Source organism: Fukomys damarensis, unplaced genomic scaffold (genome assembly GCF_012274545.1).
Source record: "Fukomys damarensis isolate Sample0158 unplaced genomic scaffold, DMR_v1.0_HiC HiC_scaffold_6, whole genome shotgun sequence".
Lineage (NCBI taxonomy): Eukaryota > Metazoa > Chordata > Mammalia > Rodentia > Bathyergidae > Fukomys > Fukomys damarensis.
In genome coordinates, this window is record NW_022900918.1 from 29,969,625 (window position 1) to 29,996,208 (window position 26,584).

General features: G+C 36.6%; 1 protein-coding gene across 1 annotated transcript in view; it reads left to right on the forward strand.

The window, feature by feature from the left end:
• Positions 1–26,584, forward strand: part of Dnajc3 (DnaJ heat shock protein family (Hsp40) member C3) — a 65,600-nt gene that overhangs the window by 26,556 nt on the left and 12,460 nt on the right. The window contains exons 5-10 of the mRNA XM_010631018.2: positions 3,710–3,820; positions 14,016–14,140; positions 15,915–15,989; positions 21,535–21,687; positions 23,503–23,684; positions 24,399–24,518. Coding sequence (XP_010629320.1) covers positions 3,710–3,820; positions 14,016–14,140; positions 15,915–15,989; positions 21,535–21,687; positions 23,503–23,684; positions 24,399–24,518 — 766 coding nt within the window. The remainder of the gene's footprint in view (positions 1–3,709; positions 3,821–14,015; positions 14,141–15,914; positions 15,990–21,534; positions 21,688–23,502; positions 23,685–24,398; positions 24,519–26,584) is intronic.

The window sequence follows — 26,584 nt, forward strand, 5'->3', positions numbered from 1 at the left end:
TTTTTTTTTTTTTTTTTTTTTTACTGGGGATCAAACTTGGGACCTTGCATTTGAGAGCCCCTGAGCTAAATCCCCAGCTGGATGTTGGATAATTTGTCTCATTGAATAGAATAAAGTAACATCAGTGCATTAGACTGATCTTGTGTTATATTCCACTCTTCTTGGTTTAATACCTCTACAATTCATTCTTATACTTGGTCCCTGGCGTCCTGCTAATTTATCAGTAAAGCCTTGCAATTCTTTCTTTTGATGTGTCTTTTGGATCATATTGTGTATTTGCTTCCCTGAAGTCTGGTGTGATTTGATTCTAATAATAGGTTAGTGATAATGGGTGCATGATTATGGTGGCTTTTTGTTTTTGTTTTTCTGTGTGGTTTTTTGAGTCAGGGTCTCACTTAGGGTGGCCCTGAATTCACTGTGTAGCCGGTCTAGGCTGGTCTCGAAATTGTGGTAATCCTTCTGCCTCAGCCTCCCCCAAGTGCTGGGATTACAGGCATGTGCCACCATGCCCAGTTTATGGTGGCTCTTAAGAATAAGCATCTCTTTTCAGTGCATCTGCTCAGTGTAAAGTTGTCCTGGGATTTTTAAGCAGTCAAAGGTTAGTCTTTTCACACAGGGGCAAACTAATATGGTAAAAGAGACTCCAAAGAACTTGAAAGTTCATGTTTGTTAATTACATCTGGATCCAAACATATGTTCTCCTTCCTGAAGTAAGGATTTCATTTTTTATTCATCTGTGCATTAACTTTTACAGGAGAAACTTGGTGAGACTGAATTCAACTATTACTTTAATCCAGCAACCCTCATAATTAGATTTTTTTTGGTTGAATTTTAGCTAAATTAGCTCTGTGGCTACAAAAAAATGAGACTGTTTTCAAGCTGTCATGGAAGCTCACTGACTGTGACTTGTTACTTTTCTCCAAGTGCTTTAGTGCATTCAAAAGAATCTACCCTACATCAAGTCCTTATTTTTATTTCTGTCATTATGGTGAAATGAAGCAGGTACTTGGCCTTCCATGACATGTTTCATCACTTTTTTTGTATGTCAGCCATAGTGGTAGCTTGTGATTACAATATGATAAAACCTTGGTTTGTGAGCATAATTTGTTTTAGAAACATGCTTGCAATTCAAAGCACTTGTATATCCAAGGAAATTTCCCCATAAGAAATAATGGTGACTCAGATGATTTGTTCTACAACCCAAAAAGATTCATATAAAAATGATTACAATGCTATACTATAATACAAAATATAAAATAAAAAATATTATGTAAAGGAAAATAAATTAACCTGCATTTAATCTTTGAAAACTGTTGTGGCTGATGTGAGGGAGACAAGATAGAAGAGGAGGTTTGTTGTGTAAATCAACTTTAACTATCACTAATGGAATCACTGCTATCTTTCTTTCTTTCTTTTTCTTTTTTTTTTTTTGGTACCAGCCATTGAACTCAGACCCTTGGGCTGGTGAGGCAGGCAGCAGCAGCACCACTGAGCTAAGTCCTTGGCTCTGGAATCACTGCTATCTGGGCTTAGTGGAATCTTTTTCATTTCGTGCCACTTAACAAGGAACCTATCCAATATTAATGGCCTTTGACTCCTTTTGAAGATGTTTTTAAAAAGTGACATTGCATTGTCCTTAAACAGATTGATTGCTTGCATTTATTTAAGAGGTCCTTTTCTATAAAATATTGCACTGTTTCCCACATTTTATACATCTCCCTAATCTCATTTGAAGTGAGGGATTCCTCCATCTTTTCCTCTGCTTTCTCTGCAGGTGAGATCTCAGTAATACCTTTACTGGCTGTTGGGAGACAATCACCTACAATCCTGTCCTGCAGAGAGGAGAGAGGAGGGAGGTAGAAAGAGAAGGAGAGTGAGAAGGGGAGGGAGAGGGAGAAGAACTGTTGGCTCAGCTGTGATCATGTGACATTTGGCATCATGTACTTCTCATATAGCAAGACATCATTCATCTATCAGGTTAAAAATTATTAGAAATGTTTGCTTGTTTTGTGGAACACTTGCAGAACAAGTTACTTGAATGTAACATTTTTACCATACTTGCTATAGTTATTAGTACCTCATTTCCCCATAGGCAAGGAGCTCTGCCCTCCCCTCAAGCGTGAGGGTTTGACCAAACCAACCCTCAAATCCCCTTTTGAAGATCTGTCTCTTGGGGCCACTACCGGTGCCAACTGTAAGTCAGTCTCTACTGAAGAGGCAAAGCACACAGTAATTTAAAAAGGAATAGTTTCATAGAATTGTTAAGCTGTCATGGGACATTAGCTAAAGATGTGAAGGGAATGCCAAAGGATATAGGACTGAAAGTCCTTGACAAAGGGGCCTCTTATACAAGAGGTACAGGCTCCCATGCAAGCTGGAAAAGTATATTTGCAGCCTGAAGTTGCTGATGGTAGAAAAGTTTACTGAGTTGCTGGACCCAGAGCCTGGTCTACAGCAGTTGGGTAGCCATGAAACAACCATCGGGTGTAGCTAAGCCAAGGCTGGCTGGCTTGTGTATAGAGGTTGTCAGGCACTGCCGAGGATGTGTGAAGCTGGAGTGTGTGGTGCCTTCGTTGAGAGGCAGTGCCAGGTAGCTGAGGGACATATTGCTAGGGCAGAGCACCATTGGATGCCCTCACATACACATCACTGTAAGAGCCAGGAAAAGTTAAAATGTTGCAAGAAGAACTAGGCGGTATCTTTCCTTTCTACAATTCTCTCTGTACCCTTTACTGACAGAGGGTACCGTATTTAAACTGCTACTCCATTATTGCATAATGGATATCAAAGGAAGAATTCAGGGTTGGGAGTGAAATCACTGATAATTGGCCCAGTCAGATCGTGATGCTTACTCTAAATGCCTCAGTAGCTTCCTTTTTCACCAAGAGGCAAATGAAAGCTGTTCGTAATCAGACCCTTTACTTCTTTGACTTCATATCACTCACTGTTCGCTCTGCTGCAGTCATCCAGGCTTCCTTGCTGATTTTGGAATATATCTGCACACTTCTCATTTAGGGCCCTTGCACTGGCTGGTCCTTCTCCTAGGAAAGCTTTTTTCCTAGATGTCTACATAGTGAGTTCCTCACTAGTCTTGAGGTGTCAGCTTCTTAAGAGGATCTGTCCTTGACCCCCTTGTTTACTATAATCTCCCTTCCCACATTCCTGCCACTCTCATTACTGGGCTCTGTCCGCAGTACTTTTCACCCAGTGTACTATGTAATTTACTTATATCTGTCTTTGCCCATATAATGTCACATATTTGGAGGGAACAATGGACTGTCTTTTTTTACTCTTGTTCACTTATCCCTAACACCTAGAACAGTTCTTAGTACATTGTAGGTGTTTAGTGAGTACTGAAATATAGCAGACAGCATAATATTCATTAAGATGAGATTCCAGTTTAACAAAGCAGTTCTAATTTTTTTGTTCAAAATATTTTCACTACTGTGTTTGGCAAGGTTCCTTTTAGTTTTGGACTGGTTATATTATTTTGACTGGCTAGGTTGATAACAGTATATTATTGGGCTTCTTACTCTATAAAGTAAGCACTGTTTGTGTTTGTTACTTTCTCTAGGTCATTTTCAGCTTCTCTGACTTTTCCCACTTGAGTAGATGATTAAGCCAGATAACTATATCTTAACTTTTTACTTTTTAGAATTAAGTCATGGTTCATGGAAAGTTAACCAATTTTTTAAAAATTTATTTTTAGGTGCTGAATGTGGAGTAAATGCAGATGTTGAGAAACATCTTGAATTGGGCAAGAAATTACTTGCAGCTGGACAGCTAGCTGACGCTTTATCTCAATTTCATGCTGCAGTAGGTTGGTATAACCAAACACCAAGTAGTTATTTCCTGAATATTGTGTCATGGCTATTTGTAAAGATAACGTTTAAAATAAGCATTATTTCATGTTCATTATTATAGTAATAAAGTGTATATTCTTTGTTTTGTTTTTGTTTTGGTACTGTGGATCAAACTGGGGGCTTTATGCTTGCAAGGCAGGCGGTGGAACCAGAGCTAAATCCCTGGCCCAATAAAGTGTAATTCTTGAATGCATATGTATTTAATAGAAGAGGTAACTGAAGCTATTCTAATTACTAAGAAAATCTCAGGATTTTGACCAAGCTTTTCTCTATGTATTACATAATTTTCTGTCTACTTAAGCAGATTTCACTGAATGCAGCTTAATGTTACTGATAACTTGGATTAATATATCGTAATTACATTGCTGCCCTGGGAAGATTCTGTGGGTCATTGCTTCAGTATTGGTCAAATTCCAGCTGCTCTTTATGCTGTTACTTCTTTTTGCTTACTTATATGTCTGTAGCATCAGCTATTGTTACTGCTTTTAATTTGTCAGGACTAAGAAAAGTGAGAAGAGATGACTGACTACAGTAGGCATTTAGAAAACCCTAAGGAGTTTAATATTTTGGACCAGGGATTGAACTCAAGACCTTGTGCTTGTGAGGCAGGTGGTAGAACCACTGAGCTAAATCCCTGGCCCTGATAGGATTTTTTGATATTGATTTTCTTCAAAGTTGTTTTTTAATTTACTCATACACTTCACCTTGATTTAAGATGATTAACAATGACTAGTAAACAACCTGACCAGTTAAGAAGATAATAGTTAAGTTCCCAGAAGAATTATCATCCTTTTGTTAACAATTTTTATAACAAACAACAGGTACATTTTAGTTTGCAGTATTTTCTTCATGCTTCTTAAACTCAGATTTTTGTTGATTGATATTAGCATCCTGGAGTAAGAAGAAAAATGGATTTTAATCTTTGTCATTTGATAATACTGTATATTGATCCAGTTACATAAGAAAATGTAGGTTTAAATAAATTACCTGTAGATTCCTGGCTGTGTTTACTGTGCCACCTAAAGGAATTTTTGTGACAATTAGGTAAGAATAATAAAGATTTTTTGAGACGTAAAGAAATCTAAATTTTTTATATTTGTAAGTTAAGACTTTTCTAAAAATAGATTTGTTGTATTTATAGGGTTTTCTTAACTGTGGAGTTTCTCTTAGGAAGTTTTCAGTTGAATGATTAATTCACCTTGAGAGGTAGTAGTTGGCACAACAATTTGTACAAGTTGTTTTTGCCAAGGGCCATTTACTGTATAAGCACATAATTACTAAGTCTGTACTTTCTCTGGTGATTCAAACTGTCTTCAGTGGTACAACATGGTGATTTAAAAAAATTGTTTTTGCTTTTTAGTACTGGGAATCCAACTCGTGACCTTGCACTTGTGAGGCAGATGGTGGAACCACTGAGCTAAATCCCCTTCCCTGTTTAAAATTTTTTTTTCAGTTACTGTATTTAAAAAAGCATGCCTTATGACAAAATATTCTTCTTTTTTTTTCCTTTTTATTGAGGTTACTGGTACAATCTAGGTATACAAATACAGTTACGTTCATCATTGGGATTCTGTACCTTTACATAATAGGTCTTGATTCTCATTTTTCCCCTTGTCCCTGCCCTCCCTTCACCCCCTCCTCCCCTCTCCATTTACAAACACTTTATTTCCATTTTTTCAGTTTCTCATATTTTTTTCCTCTCCCTTATTACCTTTCCCCCACCCTTCCCACTTTCCTTATACCTTTAGCCCTTTACTTCCTATTTCACATTATTAATTGTCTCATTAGGATCTTGTGTACTATTATAGTTTTTCACACCAAAGAAACTATTCAGTATTTCAGTTAAAGAAATCTCTGTATGAACATTAAAAATAGACATTAAAATAAAACTAAAAAGGAAAGTAAAAGAGAAAAGGCAATGATGTAACATCAAAATAATCCTTAATTCTGGAGATGAAAATGGTCCCTGAACATATTTAAATTGCTTCTCGCTCTTATAGTCTTATTTTTTTTCATTATTTAGAGAATACTTTATTAGTTTCTGTAATCAAACCCTCGTAGATATGACCTTACATATTTAGTATAATGTGTTACCCCGTACACATGGAAAAAAATTAAAATAAAATAACATTTCTAGACCAATATGGTTGTCCATTTCTGTACAATGCCAAGTTAACACAGTAAATTGGGATGACTTTTTCCAAAGTTGGCAGCACCGTTAAAGTTTCCCAAAATTCAATTTATATGTGTGTGTGTGTGTGTGTGTGTGTGTGTGTATAAAGACTAATAATAGTATGTTATGCATTGATAGCAGCAACAGCTTTTCCAGGTTCTGCAGTCATCTGAACAAAATTATAGACATTCGGCACATTCCATTAAAAAAAAAAAACAAAAAAACAAAGAAAAGTAATAATATCCAGACAACAGCCAAGTTCTGTTGCTGCTGTGGTACCTGGCACCATTTTTTCTATTAGCCTCTTAATCATCATCTGGAAAGAGAACATTCTAGAGTAATATCATTAAATGTAGCTGTGATAAAGCACGGTCCCTACTATGTATCATAAAGCAGGTACTAGATATTTTACATTCATAGAGGTATGATACAGTACTGTCCTACATCAATAATACTAGATTCAGTTTTGGTTTGAAATTTACTTTGTCTGCAAATAAGATTGCTACCCCTGTTTTTTTCTGGGCTCCTGTCACATGGAGAATTGTTTTCTATCTTTTCACTTTCAGTCTATGGGCTTCTTTTTGCACTAGGTGTGTTTCTTGTATACAACATATTGTTGGATTTTGCTTCTTATTCCATTTTGCCAGTCTATTTCTCTTGATTGGTGAGTTGAGGCCATTGACATTGCTGGTTATAACTGATATGTACTGACTTATTATTGACATGTTATTGGCCTTTTGTTGACTCTTTTTACTTTTTCACCTTCTCCTTTTAATTTCTTGCCTTGCCTATTTGATTTGCTCTGTTGGGCCTCATGGTGTTGTTGCCTTCATTGTCTTTTTCTAGGATCTTGTTTAGAATTGCTTGTAGTGCTGGTTTGGTATTCATGTAGTTTCTCAGGTGTTCTTTGTCGTGGAAGTGTCTTATTTCCCCATCCATTTTGAAAGAGAGTTTTGCTGGATACATCAGTCTAGGTTGGAGGTTGTTCTCTTTTAGTACTTGAAATATCTCATTCCAGGCTCTCCTTGCCCCAAGGGTTTGTGTTGAAAAGTCTGCTGTGATTCTGATGGGCTTTCCTTTGTATGTGATTTGTTTCTTTTCTCTTACTGCTTGTAGTATTTTGTTCTTCTGTTGGGTTTCTGGGATCTTGATTATTATATGTCTAGGTGTAGATTTTTTTTGATTGTAGCTAGTTGGGGTCCTATATGCCTCAGTTATCTGAATGTCAAATTCTTCCCCTCTGTTTGGGAAGTTTTCTGTCATTAATTCTGCAAACAGCTTTTTTAAGTCATTTGTATTTTCTCCTGCTACTTCATGTATTCCTATCAGTCTTATGTTATTCTTCTTTGCATCATCTAGGAGTTGTTGGATCGATTTCTCATGATCTCTTACTGTTTTTAAGAGACCTCTCTTTTCATGGTCACTGACTGCAATCTTATCTTCTATATCTGAGAGCCTATCTTCGCATTCTTTTATTCTGTTGCGTACACTTTCAATAGAGTGTTTAATCTCCTGGATATCTGTTTGAATCTGTTTTATGGATTCCATTTCTTTCCTATGTTGGGCGTTTATTTTTTCCATTTCTTTCTTATGCTGGGCCTTCATGGCTTCTATCATGGTCCTGAGCTCATCTATTTTTTTGTCAGTTTCTGCTCTAGAGTCTCGAATCACGACTTCCATTTTGCTCACTATCTCTATGGTTATCTGGGAAATTATTTCTGTTTTGAATTTTTCTAGAGCCTGATTGATCTGTTTTGTTACTTCCTGTGCTTTGAGTTCAGGGTGTCCTGGTGGTTCACTATCGGCCTTTTCATCCTCATTTGCCCTACTGTTTGCCATTGGTGAACTGGAAGTCTGTCCTTGTGTCTTGCTTAAGTGTTTTCTCATTTTAATTTTTGTTGTTGGACTGTCCTTGGTTTAATCTCTGGATTATCACCCAAATCTTCCTGATATAGTTGCACCCTAGCTTCTGTGTCTCTAACGACCCACGGACATTCTCATCTTCATAACATCAGAGAAAACAGCTCATCAAATCAACGGCAATGCTTTACCCCAACTGATACAATCAGCAACACATTAAGATCAAGCACAACTTGGACACTGACCACCTGTGGTAGTCACTAGTCTATCACCCTTAAATCATTTGAATTAAATTGAAATCAAGAAGCAGTCCAGAACATGTCTGCAGTGAACAAACTTTTCAATATAGTATATTTACCATTTAATGGCTCAGATAGAGCGAGGATGGAAGACCCCTGATCTCAGTTAGCTGATTGCTGAACCCCATGACGCTGACTGACCTCGGGCCGCAAGGCCCAGATTGAGTTCCCCATCCTTCTGAATGGTTGAACTCCTCAACTTCTATTACAGGTTTCCCCGCCCTTTCTTTAAAGATGTTCAAAGTTGGGAACTCAGAAAAATACCCTTGATGACCACCTCTGTCTTTGCAGAGTGGGTCCAAAGACTTGCACAGTCAGGAGGTCTGAGAGTGCTGGGGGGTGGGGACTTATGGGGGTTCAGGGGCGCCCGTGCGGCTACCTTCCCGGCGCTTGAGTGATGGCTGCTGGGTCAGGAGCAGGCGTGGTTCTCCTTCCCGCGGTGGGTCGGGCCCGGCCTACCTCCCAGCACAAAATATTCGTGTATAAGGGCGCTGGCATATTGTTAAAGTACTTCAAAATAACTACTTGTGATTCACTGCTGCAATATAAGACTTAAGATGTTGTCTCTTCCCAGAATAACCAGCAAAATATTATTTATTGAAAAATATAAACAGTAAAGCAGAATCATGGTAAGGCATATATTTATTGGTGAAATTTAGTAAAAGGAGGGTTTAAAATGAAATACTTCTAGTACACTTCAGTGTTGAATTCCAGTGTGTCATTTTGTTCATGATTTAGCAAGTAGTAATTCTCAAATGGGGTACATTACAGGGCTGGGGATTTAGCTCAGTGATTTTGCCACCTGCCTTGCAAGTACAAATTCCCAAGTTCGATCCCCATCCCTCTCAAAAATAAAAACAAAAAAAGGGTGTACATGATATAATTTCTGAGGAAGGCTGGTACAGTTGAGAACCTGTATCATTTTAGTTTATGTAAAACAGATTGTTCGTAAAAACTTATAGCAAAGTTTAAATTGTGTATGATGGGACTAGTGAATGGGGTATTATTGTCTTTTGGATCTCTTCTGAGTTGTGTGTTTACCAGAAAAGAATGGTGAATTCTGTATTTCAGTGTGTTATTTAGGAGGCATCAAATCTGTAATAAGGCAATGTTTAACTACTTCAGGTAATTCAATAAGTTAGTGAAAGCCTTTCAATAACAGTTAATAGTAGCCCACTAATGGTGAATTAGTCCAGGTCTCCTGACTTTAGACTCATAAGTTATAGTGCAGGTCATAGAGCTTTCAAAATGTAAGTTGATCACTTTTGGTACAATGTGTGTTTTTGTACATTTCTTGATTACAAAACTTTCATTAACTGTTTATTCATTCATTAAAATGTTTACTCTTTTCAACTTCTAAATAAAATAATGTACTTAACTTTTGTGATTAGAAAATTGACGTTAGTTTGTAATAGAATTTGGCTATTAGCATTGTATCAATATGTAAATTATTCTAATGCTACAGTTGATATATATTTATGGTTGTGACACTTTTTTCCATTTTCACTTTTGAAAAATTAGGTAGGACGTTTTGAAATTACACCGGCATGTTATGTTTTATGATTACATTTTTAAATACTAAGATCAACAGTAACATAAATGATTATTTTCATATTATAATACATATAGATTGGTCATTTGGCTGAAAGTTTTTATGATCTAGCATATAAATATATTTTAGAAGTTTTAAGATTTGGAAGTAATTGAGAAATACTTTTTTTTTTTTTTTTTTTTTTGGTACCGGGGATCTAACTCAGGTCCTTGTGCTTGCAAAGCAAGCGCTGGAACCACTGAGCTAAATCCCCGGCCCGAGAAATACTTTTGATCTGTTGGAAACTATGATTTCAGGGACAGGAAGGTTCGTTTTTCAAACAGTCTTCTAATTCAGTTGTATCTGCTTCAGTCTTATAAAGTAGTCAAACACAAATTTTGTTTAGATTGATCATTACAAAAAAGTACTTCAAATGTGAAGCAAGTTCTCCTTCTTACTCTTGCTTCATGTGAGAAATGGAGATAGACGTTACTGTTCACTTTTGGCATGGGGAAACAGTGCCTGGGGACTTTCCAAAGCTCATATTGCAGTTCCAGTGATTGTGAACTTCTTAAATATAGGTATTTTCTTCTTCCCACCTCACTCCCCTGGTGCTCAGTAAAATGTTTGAATGAATGACGTAGAGCTGGGTTACCTGGGAGCAAGAATAAAAATGTTCTGTATGCTGACAAAGGAGTTTTCCCTTCCACTTCCCATTACCAACATTTACAGCAGTGTTTATTACTGGCTTTCTGATATATTTTCTTTAAGTAATATTATTATCTTTATTAGGGTTAATTTCCTCATATTTGAATTGTTTGATAGTTTCATGAGTAGACTTTAAATCTGTTTCCCATGCTCAAATTTCTAATAAACTATAATCATAATATGAATAACGTACTTTTAAATGAAATCTTGTGCTTCCCTAAGTAGGCTTGTGAATAGTTTACATAATGAGCTGTACTGTTTATTCCATGAGTAATAGGAAAAGTGGTTATTTTCAAGGTTATCAAATCTTCTAAGGTGAAAAAATAAACATGAGTAAATTGTAAATTTCTTAAACCAATTCTTATTTTAGTTGCTACCTCATGTACAGTTATGGAGGTGTAGACTGTAGTTCCAAGGAGGGTAGTTATTTTAAGATGAAGAAACAGGAAGAAAAGAGCTAAAGGCATAGGGAAAATGGGAAGGGTAGGGGAAAGGTAATAAGGGAAAGAAAAAAATATGAGAAAATGAAAAAATGGAAATAAAATGTTTGTAAATGGGGAGGGGAGGAGGAGGTGAAGCTGAACTCAATGGGGGAAAAAAGATGAAGAAACAGGGAAGGAAGGTATCTTGACTTTTCATAGAAATGATTCTGTAGTTCTAAGCATAATTTTTGATTTATATGTTGAAGGTACAAGTAGAAACAAACTCAGTATTTTCTACACTACCCTTAGAACACAGAATACTTCTGTGATTTCCAGTCACCAAAATTGGTGGAGATTTCTTCCCACCAAGCAATCCTGAAGATTGTTTGGGCACACCAATTAGGTATCCTCTAATTTATTTTAAATTTGACACTGTTTACCTGGAGGTGGCATCATAACCCATAGTTGAGAGCACAGCTATCACCTACCCCACTCCCACGGATGCTAGTCAAGCCCCAGGTGTGTGCTGACCTACTGGGTATAAGTCAGGGGTCCCATGAGCCATTCCTTGGGCTCAGTTAATGTGCTAAAGCCACTCACAGAACTGAGAAAAACTTTTCCTGTTTTATTATAAAGGATATTGTAAAGGATACAAATGCACAGCTGGATGGAAGAGATGTATATGGACAGCAAGGCATATAGGAAGGGCTGTGGAGCTTCCTTGCCCTTTGGGCCATTATCCTCTGGGAGTCTTTGAATACTCAGCTAGCCCAAAACTTTTTTGAACCTTGCCCTTTTGGGTTTTCGTGGAGGCTTTCCTGTGTAGGGATGATTGATGACATCATTGGCCGCTGGTTATCAGTTTAATTATAAGTTTCTTTTGCCTCTCCTGGAATGATCAAGCATATACAGAGTCTGTACCCTCAAAAATGTGTATGTACTTTAGGAAAAGAAAAACTTGTATAAGTATTTTAATACTAAATTTATTGAAACAGTGAGGTTAATACTGGTTGCTTTTGGCCTCTACAATTCCAAGAGATGCTCAGAGTGGAGGACTTTAGTTTGCAGACATGTATTAGTACGGTGAACTGCTGCTTGGGTAACCTTGGTCACTGAGATTGCTGCACATGCATTTTCAATTTCTTCTCTAATGGCTGGCAGTGTGTGGTGGGTTTTCTGTGACATACAGCATCCTCTAGGGTCCCCCATATGAGGGTAACACCATCTGTTGAAAAACATTGTATTATTTTTTTTCCTGAAGTGTTTATACATATTTTTGGCAGACTTTGTATTTCATAATAATTCCCAATTTTTGTGGGTTCAGTGTTATAAATTGGGACTCCAGTCTCATTTCATATCTTAAAAATACCTAAAAACTGAATAGTAAAATTGGTGAAAGTAAATGCCCTCTAAATAATATAGATATTTTTATGTGTGTATGAGTAGATATGTCATATAAAAACTGTGCTATACATGATTCTCTTTGAAGAGTTTTTCTTCACAGGCTGGAATGGTTAGGTTTTTTCCAAATTGAAGTACAATATAATTTTTACTAAAAGTGGCTTCTTGATAAAATGCCCAGTGCTACCATACCAATAAGCATTATTCTTTACTTGAAAGAATTTCATGCTGAGTTCAAATAAACTGTGCTAAGTTTTGAAAATGTCATTACTGATTTCATGTGAGAGAATGATCTGAATGTCCTGGTGAGGCATCTCTTTAACAGCCATTTCTTAATTTTCTTTTTCTTCTTCTTTGTTTTAAAAAGTTTGACACAGGGTCTTTCTATGTAGTTTAGGCTGGCCTTGAATTCGCTATGTATACTAGCCTGGCCTCTTAACTCATTGTGATTTTCCTGCCTCAGTCTCCCTGAGTGCTCATATTACAGGTGTGCAGTACCATACTTACTACTTTTCTTCTTTTAAATATTAACTTCTCTACTCTCTGTAGTCTCCCTTTCAATTTTCCTTTGTTGTCCTTGTAGTTTGTACCTTTATTGCTTCAGTACCAGTGTAGGTGACATTTGTGAGAAGCAGAGATTTTACAATATACTAAGTCAGAAGTTGATCATTTTCTAAAATCTTATGAATAAATGCAGTCCACTTTTTTTTTTTTTTTTTTTTTTTTGTAGTGCTGGTATTGAACCCAGGGATTTGAGCTATACCACTAGCCTTTTTAAAAAAAATTTTGTGAGAGGGTCCTGCTGAGTCATTAAGTTGCCTAGGCTGTGTCTGAACCTTGTGATCCTCCTGCTTTGGCCTTCTGAGTAGCTGGAATGCCAGGCACAGGTTACTACAGCTGGCTGAGAATCCACTTTCTTAATCTGTGTTTCACTTAAAATCTCATGCAAGACAAAGACTGAATTGCATATTTAACAAAAGTTATAAGATGAACTGGGCATGGTGACTCATGTCTGTACTCCCAGCATCCGGGAGGCTGATGCAGGAGGATGTAAAGTTCAAGCCCACTGAAACAACTTAGCTACCTCAGCCATTTAGTGAGACTTTCAAAATAAAAACTTGAAAAAGAAATGTGCAGGGGATATATATTGGTCATTGTGAATATCCTGACTTCAAGGAAAATAAAAAGTTATTCGTTGAATATAATTAGCTTTCTTGACCGGGGTTTTCAAACTTTTCTTTGAAAAGGCCACATAAATATTTTAGGCTTGCAGCCATAGTCTCATGTTTTTCTTTCTTCTTAAAAATGTAAAAGTTGTTCTTAGCTGAAGTCCATGAATTGGATTTAGCTCAAAGACTCACATTTTGCTGACCTCTATGCTAGATTTATTTGCAGTGTGATCTTGCTAAGCAGCATGACTCAACTGATACTTTGTGTATGAAGTACATATAAAAATATATGAAACATATTTATATATATATTTTGGCACTGGTGATTGAATCCAGGGCCTTCCCCAGCCCTTTCATGACTCCTTTTTGATGAAGAAATTTTCTTTTCTTTTTTTTTTTTTTTTTACTGGGGATCGAACTCAGGTCCTTGCATTTGCAAGGCAGGTGACAAAACCACTGAGCTAAATCCCCAGCCCAAGAAATTCTTTTCTTAATGCCTTTCCTAATACAATTGTAGATGCTAAAACTGATCATATGATTTGTTAAAAAAATAAATTAGAGGGCTAATATTTATTACTTTAATTTGCAGATGGTGACCCTGATAATTATATTGCATATTATCGGAGAGCTACTGTCTTTTTAGCTATGGGCAAATCAAAAGCAGCACTTCCTGATTTAACTAAAGTGATTCAATTGAAGATGGATTTTACTGCAGTAAGTTTATCTAAACTTTGTTTAAAAGGGAACTAAAGGGAACTTGGAAGAGGTAATTTGTTTCTTAAGTAAGGATTGACATGTTTCACACAGCTGCAGGAGATCAAAGCTGCTGTGATGAAGTGGACTGGGGAACAGGAGTAGTTCCAGGTCCCTAGAATTTATGGGCACAGAAGCATACAGCTGTAGTCCCAGCCATGGGGGAAGGAGAGGATTCCCTGAGTTCAGGAATTAGAGGCCACCTGAGAACATAGTTCACGTGTCAAAACCAAACCAGAGCTAACAAAGCCTGTAGAATTAAATCTTCATGAAAGAGGATCAGATGCTGATCAGGTGATTTTTCAGAAGTTGGCTTTGTGATTTAGAAAGATAAATCTGTGTGAAGGATGGATGGCAGGGCAAGATATTAAGGAGATATAAATTAAGAGGTTAACAAGCTGAAGAAACAAAGGGAATAGCTCAGTTAAGCAGTGCTTTTTGGTGAGGGTTCCGTGCTGAGTTAGCGGGATTCTCAGTGGAATGAGTGCACACTTTTTGGGGTGGGGGTACTTGTAGTCTAGTGCAGTGTCCTGAAGGTTGACAGATTTCTGTGAGGACTGTGGTAGATGTGCAGGGACTTAATGGGTAGCACCCAGGGTAGGTCTCTTAGAAGCAGAACAGAACCATAGACCAATTTTTTCAAAATTAATTTGGTAACCAGCTGGGTATGGTGGCACATGCTTATGATCCCATCACTCAGTAGGCTGAGGCAGGATGGTTGCTTCAAGTTCAAGACCAGCCTGAACTACATAAAGAGACCCTGCTCAAAAAAAAAAGGAAAAAAAAAAACCCCAAAACTTAATTTGATGACCATTGATTTATGTCCTTCAGTATTCCAAAAAAGGATAACTGATTAGATATGGAATGAATATTAATTTGAAATATTATTGTCCCTTTAAGATAGAATTCCCAAGTGTCAAAGTTTTAAGGAATCTGTTACTTTACACTAAAATTAATTAAGAAGCTAATTTTTCTGGCATTGTGATAAGCAAATCTGTTTCTGGAGTTTTGATAGGTAAGGACCCAAATAGTGCAACTTTTATTTTAGTGGCAAAAGTTACTATATAGCAAAAATTATTTTTAAAAATTGAGATTTAATTCACATACCATCAAGTTTACTGTTTTAAAATAGTCTGTGGTTCTTAGTGTATTTTCAGTGTTGTGCAATGACTACTACCTAGTTTTAGAACATTTTATAACCCTCAAAGTAAACCCTGTGCCTCTGAGCAGTCCCTTCCCATTTCTACTTTAGTCTATGGCAACAATTTATCATGGATTTGCCTGTTTTGAATATTTCATAGAGATAAAACCATTCAGTATGTGGCCTCATGTGTCTGATTTCTTTCATTGAGCATGTATTCAAGGTTCTTTTATGTTGTAGCATATATTAATGCTTCATTACTTTTTATGGCTTAATAATATTTCATAGAATTATTAGTTGATGGAAACTTGAGTTTCCACTTTTAACTTTTGCTCTGAACATTCATGTACAAGTTTTTGTGTAGATATAAGTTTTCAGTTTTCTTGAATAGAGCATAATGTATTGTTAAGAAAGTGCATATTAACAGAAAGTATAGCCATTCATTTGTTCCAGGAATTATTCTCAGTGCCAAGTTTAAATGAGCATTGGAAAAATAAATATTAATGATTTTATTAGCTTAGTTTTTATTCTTTGTAATTAAAGAAAATTTAGAACTATGTATTATACTTAGCACAATTCCCTCTTTTTTCCTAGGCAAGATTACAGAGAGGTCACTTATTACTCAAACAAGGAAAACTTGATGAAGCAGAAGATGATTTTAAAAAAGTGGTAAGTTAAGTTTGTACTTAGTTCTAAGTTGCTGTTTTGAGAGAAGGTATTGGATCTATTTTTCCTTTGTATTAAATCATTTAGCAATTTTATAGTTGAAAAGGAAAATTGAATATAAGAATCACAGTTTCTGAATTAATATTTGGTGACTGATATTCAAGAATCACATTAATTGTTGGAAGGTAAATTGTACACAATTGGTGTATAATCCTGAATTTATGTACTTCACTTACTCTGTTTTATCCTGTATTAGAATCTAGAAATGTCAAGTAAGCTATACTTAAAGTCCTCTATATTACTTGAGAGACTTTTCATTTGATTTGAGGAGAGTCCGGAAACATTCTTAAAGGAAATTTTCCAGTCATCCAAAATTTGGCTTTGTTGCGGGGAAGGTTGTTGATTATGTGCCAGGGGAGTATACACTGATAAAAGCTTCTACGGGAGATGGTTAACCATATTCTTCTTGTCCTCGTTTGGCTTAAAAACTTCATTTTTGTTTAACATGGATTTTCTGGTACTGGGGCATCAAACTGAGGACCTTGTGCTCACAGGGCAGTCGCGGTGCCACTGAGCTAAATCCCCAGCCCTATGCTCTCTTGATTAGTATAGCTGTACAGTATTAAAATAAAAATCTTTGACAATTTAGTAGAGTTTATCTTAGCAGAGATAGGTTCATGAATTGGAAAGTAGTCAGAACCAGAAAAGGTTCAGGAATCTGGGCCCTGAAGTGTGAGCACTGATTATTTATAGACAAAATAGAAGTGAGGCATAGAAACAGCTTGACTGGTTGCGGCTCTGCCTTTGCCTTATGTAGACATGGTCTGATCAGTTGATAGCCTGTGATTGGCTGAAGCTGAGCTGCTTGTGATCAGTTGAAACTGTGCTCTTCATTCTACTGTTAGGTTTTCAATTTATTTACATTCTGAATGGAGTTATAGTTCCTTAAGAACTCAATATGTGGAGACAGCCTCAGGCCACTGGCTTTATGCTTATTTAATAATATAAGTTTCCATTTTGGGTAAACTGATTCTGCTCACTGTAATTCTTCTATGTCAAGATTGTGTTAGAGGGCTGGCGATTTAGCTCAATGGTGCCACCGTCGGCTTCGCAAGTGCGAGGTCCCGAGTTCAATTCCCAGTACCAAAAAATGACAAGACTTGTGTTAGAAACTCTAGACCCTGTGCCTTTTCATGTATATTTTAGAATGAACTATTCTATGTTTGTTAAAAGCTTTGCACCTATTTTGATAGGAATCAAAGTAAACCTATAGATTAATCTGAGGAGCCTGGACATCTTTTTTAGTTGTTTTCCAGTTCATGAACTCATGTTTCTCCATTTATTTAGGTGACTTTTTATTTCTTTCATAAATAGTTTGTACTTTATGGTACACAGGTTCTGTGTTTTTTTGTTTTGTTTTGTGTTTTGAGATCGGGTCTCACTATGTAGTTGAGGCTGGCCTTGTACTCACTATGTAGCTCAAGTTGGTCTCAGACTTGCAGTGATCTTCTTGTGTCAACCTCCTGAGTGCTGGGATTACAGGCATGTATCACCATGCCGAGCCATCTTATATATTGTAGTTTTTCTTTTCTTTCCTTTTTTCTTCTGAAGTGATTATAAATGGCGCTATTTTTAATTAGTTTTTTCGTGGAATAATTTTTGTGATTACTTCATGAGGAAAGTACTCAATTTGTACTTAGTTCTATAGGAGAAATCTTGAGAATAAAGATGAAGGATCAAATTAAATTTTTTTTTTGTACTGGAGGTCATACTCAGGATCTTGCGCTTGCAAGGCAGGCACAGTACCACTGAGCCCAGCTACCAAATTAAATCTTAATGTTGAAAAACCATTTAAAAATTTTTTGTAACTGATTGGTGTGTTTATAAGAATAATTATAACTAGGCCAGGGGTTTAGCTCAGTGGTACTGCCAGCTGCCTTGAAAGCACAAGGTCCCGAGTTCCATCCCTGGTACAAAAAAGAATAATTATAACTAGATTAGATTTGATTTGTAGAAAAATATAAGCAGATAAGTATAATAAATTCATATATTTCAAAAGTATTTCATGTTGTCTAATTTGAAGTAAATTTAGGTTAGCTGGATTGCTTAGTTTTCCCAAACTCATTGTTGTGGTACCCCAAATTCAAATTAATAACTAGAAAATCCATATAAATATCCTTTGATCAGTAGGTATAGTGCTGTTCAAGATTTGTGGGTGGTAGAAAGGGGAGACAGGGAGAGGAAATGGAATATTGAAGAAAAACTTACTTAATAAGTATAAAATTTGATTAAATTTTAAACATTTAGTTGTTTTGTATTTTGGGGATTTTTTTGAGGCAAGGTCTGGGTTATGTAGTTTAGACTGGGCTTGAGCTCACTACACAGTCTTGGCTGGCTTCAGACGTTATCCTCCTGTCTTAGCCTCCCAAGTGCTAGGGTTATACCACACCTAGCAAATTTTAAGCACTTGGAACCTATATTCTGTGGCGTAAATGATAAAATATTATTATAGTAAGTCCCTGACTTATGAACGAGTCCCTTTTCAGGAGAATGTTTGTAAGTCGGATAGGATTGTAAGTCCGACAAAGCCTTACACACCTTTGACACAAATATACAATGTGAAGCTTAGAAACAACCACATACACACTGCTTTTCCTCTTGTTCCTGGACATCCAGGGCTCTGATTCAGCACTGTAGAGTAAGCAACAGTAGCACAACTGTGATAATGTCTGGCCCACACATGAGCTACTGCTGCAATTTGTTTGCATCTATGAATATTTGTAATGTGAGGTCCATTAATATCCATGAAGGTTCACAACTCAAATACTCATAAGTCGGGGAGTTAGTGTATCAGGAATACAACATAAAAGATACAAATCCAAAAGCAGTTATGTACTATGTTCAGGATTTCTAGATGAAGAGATAAACATTAAAACTGTTCATAAGGACTGCTGTTAAATGTAGCAAAAACCAGAAATATCATAGAGCCTAATTTTGATGGGTCTTAAAGAAAATGTTTTGTTCATATAATATTGAAATTGCTAATAAAACCAGCTTTTGTAGAACGGTCTGGCAGTAAGTACTATGAAAGAAAAACATTTTGCCTGGAAATATTTATTTGAGTTCTGTTGGTTTTGTAAACCTTTAGAGGATGTTGTGTCAATTATTTATATATATTGACTTACAGACCTAGACATACAAAATAATGCAAAACAGTTTATAAAATGTAGATTGTAGCCACATATTTTTGTGTCTGATAAAATATTTCCCCTTTTGTAAAGTTATAGACAGTACATTTTGAAGGAAGAACTTTGAAATAAGAGGGAGGAACATTGGATTTTTAGATCAGATTTTGCAATACTCAGATGTGCTGGAATGCTGCCAAGTGGATTGCTTGCGTTAATCATGGCTCCGTCTCTGGGGAGTGGTGTATTGGTAGTCATACTGTGTAGGAGAGGAAGTTGAAGCTTAGTGTGGTTTAGTAATCTGCTGTATTAATCACCTTCCCCTCATTGGGACGATATACCTGACATACACAACTTTAAGGAGAAAAAGTTTATTTTGGCTCCTGGTTTCATAGTTTTAGGCCACAGTCACTGTTTCCAAGGCAGCGACATCATGATGGAGGTGCATGGTGAAGGAAAGCTGCTCACCTCATGGAGGCCAGAGTGGAGGGAGGTGAAGAGACAGACAGGGAAGAGGCTGGGAATAGGACATACCCTTCTGAGACACACCCCCACTGACCGACCTCCTTCCTTCAACTGGGCCCCACCTCTTAATCGCCCATTGAGCCATCAACTCATCAGTGGATTAATCAGTTTGTGAGAAAAGCACCCACAATGCATGAGTCTTGGGGGATACTTCATATTTGATCCGTAACATCTGCCATTGTTACACTACTATCTAGCAAGTAGGTTTTAGATTTCAGAGCTTTTGCTGTTAAGCATGTGCTGTTCTACCCTTTGTTATAATGAATAACTGTCCACCTGTGTCCTTGAAGATTTTCCTGTGGAAAAAGGGCACAGGTCTCAAACATGCATTTGACACAGTGCAGAACAGTTGCCGTGATTTGTGTAAAAGTGAGAAAACACATACATTTGTTTGAATATGGGTAATTATATGTAAGAAACTAATAACATTTGTTACTTTTTGGAGGAAAAGTATTCCATGTGACCATATTAGTTATTCAGAAAATAAATATTTTACACATTTTGTTTAATTGATCTTGGAAAATTCTTGCCTTTGAGGTCTTCATTTTCCTCACTTGAAGTATAGAGGTTGAGTAGGTAACATGATACTCTGTTGTTATCATAAAGTGGATGATTTTTGTATCTAGCTTGAAAAGATCAATTTTGTCATAGTTATATTTTATCTTCACTAATTAAATAATTATTATACTTTAATTGTTGAATATTTGAATAGTTTGGTTATTTTGTATGCCTAAAGTTAAATGAGTGTTTAAGACCATTTACCAGTCTAAAGATATACTACTAAAAAGTTCATATACTAATATAATACTATATTTCATCTAGTAGTTATGTTTTATATAATAGAACACATTTTTTACAGTAAATGAATGTTTTAAAAACTTTTTCTTTAAAGTGAAATAGCCTTAATCACGTTTTCGGTGCCAATGACAATCTCATTCTGTGGATTACCAGTGAACAAGTTATTACTTCAGGTCTATACTGGCTGCTCCATTCTTAAACAGATTGTTTAGTTTACCTTTGAACTGTCAGTGACTCTCGCTTTAATTGGTACATTAATGTGTTGGTTCAGTGAGTAGTGGAGTGCATGTTCTTTGCTAGGTAGACTATAGGTGGTTTAATGATGCTGATGGAGAAAGCTAGTCTCTCCCTCCTAAGAGATGAAACTAAGCTAAGAACTAATCAGACAGATAGTAGGTGCTGGGATTAGGTCCTCTAGGAACATAAAGAAGGGTCATTTAGCTTTAGCTTGGATTTGGGGGTCTGGAGTTAAGAAAGGCTTTCATAAAGCAGGTTACCTGCTTGCCATCTTAATCTTTATAAATGGGTAAATTAGTGTTAGCCAGGTGGGTAGATGTACCATTTAGGGGAAGGGTGAGGAGCTTGTGTAAAAGCAGTAGTCGAGGGAGCACCAGTCATTTTTGAAATAATCCCTCCAGTGAGACTGAAGCAATACTATGTCTCAGTTCATGAATGCTGCTGTTCACAATTTTGTTGGCAAACCAAAGCATTTGAATACACATGTAGCCACCTCCCCCAGAATTAAGTTTGTGAACCCAGGTGCCCTTGTGGTACCTCATGCTACTGAGAAATGATACAACCTTCACAAAGTATTAGTTACTACTGTGTTAGTTACCTGTTGTTGTGTAACAAAGTTACCCAGTCTTAGCAGGTGAATGCAGCCTGTTGCTGTTAGCTGGGTTTATGATGTTAGAAACTTGTGCTCCCCACCAGGGTCTCCTCCACAGTGTTTCTAATGATTAAATCTTTGTGTGTCTTGTTGATGTGGAACAGAAAAGATTGAAAACTCTGCTTAATTTAATTTGTCATTATTCCTATAGCTCAAATCTAATCCAAGTGAAAACGAAGAAAAGGAAGCCCAGTCTCAGCTTATAAAGTCTGATGAAATGCAGCGTTTGCGTTCACAAGCACTTGATGCTTTTGAAAGTGCAGATTATACTGCTGTTATAACCTTCCTTAATAAGATTTTGGAGGTAAGTTTCTTAGATGCTACAGCTGACAAGCCTGACATTGCTTTTTACTGTTAGCCATGTTTATGTACTTTGATACGCTCTGTAACCACAAAATACCTAGACTGGACAAAATCAGATTAATTGTTGAGCTTTCAGCTCTTTAAGTGTGACTGTTTCTGTAGAAAAAATTTGCAACAAAACTTTCTCTGTGTGTGTGTGTGTTTATATCTCCTTTTTGCGGGGGACTGGGGATTAAACTTGGGAACTTGTGCTTGCGAGGCAGGCGGTTGGCACCACTGAGCTAAATCTCCGGCCAAATGTTTTAAATTTTTATGTACTGCTTGTTTTGCTATTTGGTTTGATGTTGTATTCTTTGTGAAAGGGAACTTTAGAGACAAGATAAGATAAGGTAAAAGATGAAAGTTGGTTGAAGCAAAAGGAAAAATAATTTTGGAAAGAGGAGTATTTACAATGAAGGGTTTCTAGGAAAGAAGGCAGGTAGAAATGATAGGCTTCAGAGCGTTTTAGATAGGTAATTTAAGTTTAGACTGGCTCTCTTTGCCTCAGGAGGATTTAATGACAAATGATTTCAGAATGAAGTCTAAAATACTCTTAATGGAGGCTGTCACAATTCTTATTTTACTATTTTCACAGTCCTTTCATGTCCAGTTTCACTTAGTCTTGGAAGTAAACTTGTGTTGTATTTAAAATGAGCATTTTCTTTGATAATTTTATGTAGGAAATCATGTGATGTGGCTCTTGCCTGGTTGCTCTGGCTGTTTTGAGTACTGTATTAAGCAGGAGGGCACTGAGTTTTCCACATATTTCCCTTGTATTGATATGGGAGAAATAGATGGTTTATTATTGTTTTTATTAAAATTGTGTTGGGGGAACCTTTTCTCTCCTGCTGTTCTGCTGCCTGCAGGCTCTTGGGACTGGGGTAATGGTGTGTGGCAAATGAGATTTTACCCCATCTGTTTTCAGCTTCTTTGTATCCCTGGGTTGAAGCCATCTAACTTCTCTGTGCTCAGTGGGAAGCTATCTTGTCTGGGTTTATTTAATATGATAGACCATCTCTGAGGGGCCAACTTGCTCCCTCCCTCAGTTGGCCCAGCCCTTTCCCAAGATGGCAGGGGCAGTGGGTCTGGAGTGGCAGCATGGTAGTGTGATCCTGCTGTGGACCAGTATTCCCTCTCTCATCCTCTAAAATCTGCATTTTAGTCCAGCTGTGTTGTCTTTTCATTATCCTGTGTCAGACTTTATCTTTCACCCCTGCCTTAGAATAACTGCTTCTCTTTAGTACCACAGTGGAGGTATTCGGTCACTCACTGATGAATCCAATCTCTTTTTGATAAAAGGATTTAATTTCAAAGAGGTGACATTGTACAAGAGAATTTATTTAGATATCAGTAGAATAAAATAATTTGCTAACTTAGAAACTGCATTTTTTCCTAACTAGAAATTATAATTTTTAAGTACAAATCTCATTGTAAAATATTTTCCCTTCAAATATACTTTGCTGGGAATAGCCCTTTTATAGTGAATGCTATGTTTTCTTATACTCAGTTTTAGAATTGTATATATAATTGACAGACACAAAGAAAGAGGCCATATATATATATATTTCTCCAGTTAGAATTTAAGATGTCTCTGGAGAAACTGTCACATAATTTTTGTCACATTTAAGTTGTATCAGACTTTTAAACATTATTTACAGGACATAAGTCATCACATTGAGAATGTTTTATGTTGATAAATATTTTAATAAAAATATGTAGGATGCAAAAATGAATGTGCATAATTATTGTTTCTTAATGTTTAGTTTTTTTGTTTAAGGTTTGTGTTTGGGATGCAGAACTACGAGAACTTCGAGCTGAATGTTTCATAAAAGAAGGGGAACCTCGGAAAGCTATAAGTGACTTAAAAGCTGCATCAAAATTGAAGAATGATAATACTGAGGCATTTTTAAAAATCAGCACACTGTACTACCAACTAGGAGACCATGAGCTATCCCTCAGGTCAGTTCTACTGACACCCATATTCTGATTATTCTTTTGTCATTGGCAATAAGAGTAATGTCATTTTTTTTGTTGTTTTGGTACCGAGGATCTGGACCTTGCACTTGCAAGGGAGGCGGTGGCACCACTGAGCTAAATTCCCGGGCCCAAGAATAACTTCATTTAAATAAATTTACAGTACACAGTTAAAATTATTTGATTAAGCCTTCTTTTATATTTTATATCTGTGGATATATTCTATATTTATTTTATTGTCTGTATCCATCCCTGAGTTACTTTGATTTCAAATAATTTTTTTTTTAATTGAGTTTATTGGTCCATTTTAGGTATACAGTATAGTTACATTCATTATTGGGAATTTGTACCTTTACATGACAGGTCTTGGTTCTCATTTTTTCCCCTTGTCTCTGCCCTTCCTTCACCCGCTCCTCCCCTCTCAAATAATTTAATGAAATATAGTTATTAAAGTAAATGTGAGGGCTCCTCTTTTATTTGTAGAAACAGTGGAATGTTTAGTGTATAACGCTATATAAGTCATCCAATTTGACTTAGTACGTCTGTGGTACAATGTCATGTATAACTGTACAATAAATTATTAAGGCAGTATGTTTTAATTGTTATAAATGAAAACACTTATGATTTCTATATTTAGTGTGCAAAACTATTCATTATTTTAACTTGGAATATTTTCCTTTTTAAAAATTATATGAGCAGTGAAGTTCGTGAATGTCTTAAACTTGATCAGGATCATAAAAGGTGTTTTGCACACTATAAACAAGTGAAGAAACTCAATAAGCTGATTGAGTCAGCTGAAGAGCTTATCAGAGATGGCAGGTAAGAATACGCTTATTTACACTATCCAGACTTTCCTTTTATGTCTTCTTGTGGGCACAGATGAACTACTAAACTGTCTGCTTGTTGGTTTCTTGGTTATTCGAGGTAAGATGATACTGGACCTTAGCAAAACTATCAGGATTGCACATTTTTTGGAACAAGACAGAATATAATACAGTGGTCATGAACTCTGTTCTCTCTCTCTTTTGTTTTTGTACCCGGGATTGAACTAAAGACCTTGCACTTGCAAGGCAGGCGCTGTGCCACTGAGCTAAATCCGTAGCCCCATGAACTCTTACTCTTCCCGCAATTCTGGTTGCAAACCAAACTGGACAAGAACCACATCAAATTCAGTGGTTAGGTTCAGTGTTGACCTTATGGGGCAGTTTGACTTGGTTCTTGTTCAGTTCAGTTTGCAGCTGAAATCACGGGAAGAATTGAGTTCTGTGAACTCAAGTACCACAGTAATATAAATCACATATTATCCTTATGTATGTTTATGTTATGATTTTTATTGTTTCTCGTATCAGGCTCTGAGTTATGTACTGAGAATGCCAAAATGAATTTGACTGAATAGTTTTTGATCTTAAAAAGTTTATAGCATAGTGTGGGAGACAGACATGAACTTCCTAAAAGGTAATATTCCCAAAGTGCTAGCGTGTACACAGTATGATGGGAGCACCAAAGAAGGCTGTTTGAGCTGATGTAGAGTGGGGAAGCCCAGGAGTAAAACAGAAGCTTATTGGAGGTGACTGATACTTAAATGCTCATCTTGAAGTATAAGTAGGAGTTGCTAAAAGTAAAGGGTTCCGTCTATTATTTGTAGGAGGTTTACAGGGTGGAGCAGGAGAGTTAAAGAGAATATCAAACATGCCACACAATACTGCTTAGAAAGTAGGGGTCTGACCCCCCACTCCTAATTCCTTTGTAAGCTTTCCTCATAAGGATGCTTTACCCAGTTTTCCCCAGTTTCTTAAAAATTGTAACACCTTGGAAACTTACAGTGTAATATCACAATCAGGATATTAATTACTTCTACCACTAAGATGTCTCATTTTATAGTCAGGACTACTTCTCTTCTGTCCTCACCTCTTCCTTAGCTCCTATAAACACTAATATGTTTTCCATTTCTATAATGCTGTCATTTCAGGAATGTTACAGGAATGGAGTCACATAGAACCTAAATTTTTGGGACTAGCTTTCCATTCAGCTTAATTCTCTGGAGATGTATCCAGATTGTTATATGTATCCATATTTCTTTTCTGTTTATTGCTGACTAGTTTCCATGGTTTGAATGTACTAGTTTGTTTAGCCACTTATTAAAGATCACCACTGGAGGTCGTAATAGCTGTTTTGGCTATTAATGAATAATGCCGTGTTCATGTATAGGCCTTTGGGTGAATGTAAGTTTTCATTTCTCTGGGATAAATGGCACGAATGGTATTGCTAGGCTGTCTGGAAGTTGTATGTTTAGTCTGTAAGAAATTGCCAAATTGATTTTCAGAATGAATGTACCATTTAACATCTACCACTATACTCAGCTCTATTTTTAGAGTTTATTGTAGTTATGACATTATTAGAGTCTATTGGTGTCATTTCAGCAGCTGAACATAGGGTAAAAGAACCTTTTTTCCCCTTAAAATACCTTTACCTTCTCCTGTTTATAATTGTCTTAAATATCTCCTCTACAACATTGGACAGTTACAAATTTTGCTTCAATACTGAACATAATTTAGAAACTCAAGAAAAGAAACAAACAGGCTAGTTTGTTTTGTGTTGCTGCAACAAAATACATGAGTCTGGGTATACTTTATACAGAAAAGGTTTGTCCTATGCTGGTGGCTGGAAAGTCTAGACAGCATGGTACCTGCATCCTGGTGAGGGCTCCTGGCTGTATGACAGTATGGCAGAGAAGCAGAAGAGGCCAAGCATGTGTGGTGGCCTCACTTTATAATAACTTTCTCCATGTTAATAAGAAACATGGTTCTGGGAGAGCTACATTAATCCCTTTTAAAGTAGTGCCCCCGTGACCTAGTTAACTTCTACTGGGCCTCACCTCTTAAAGG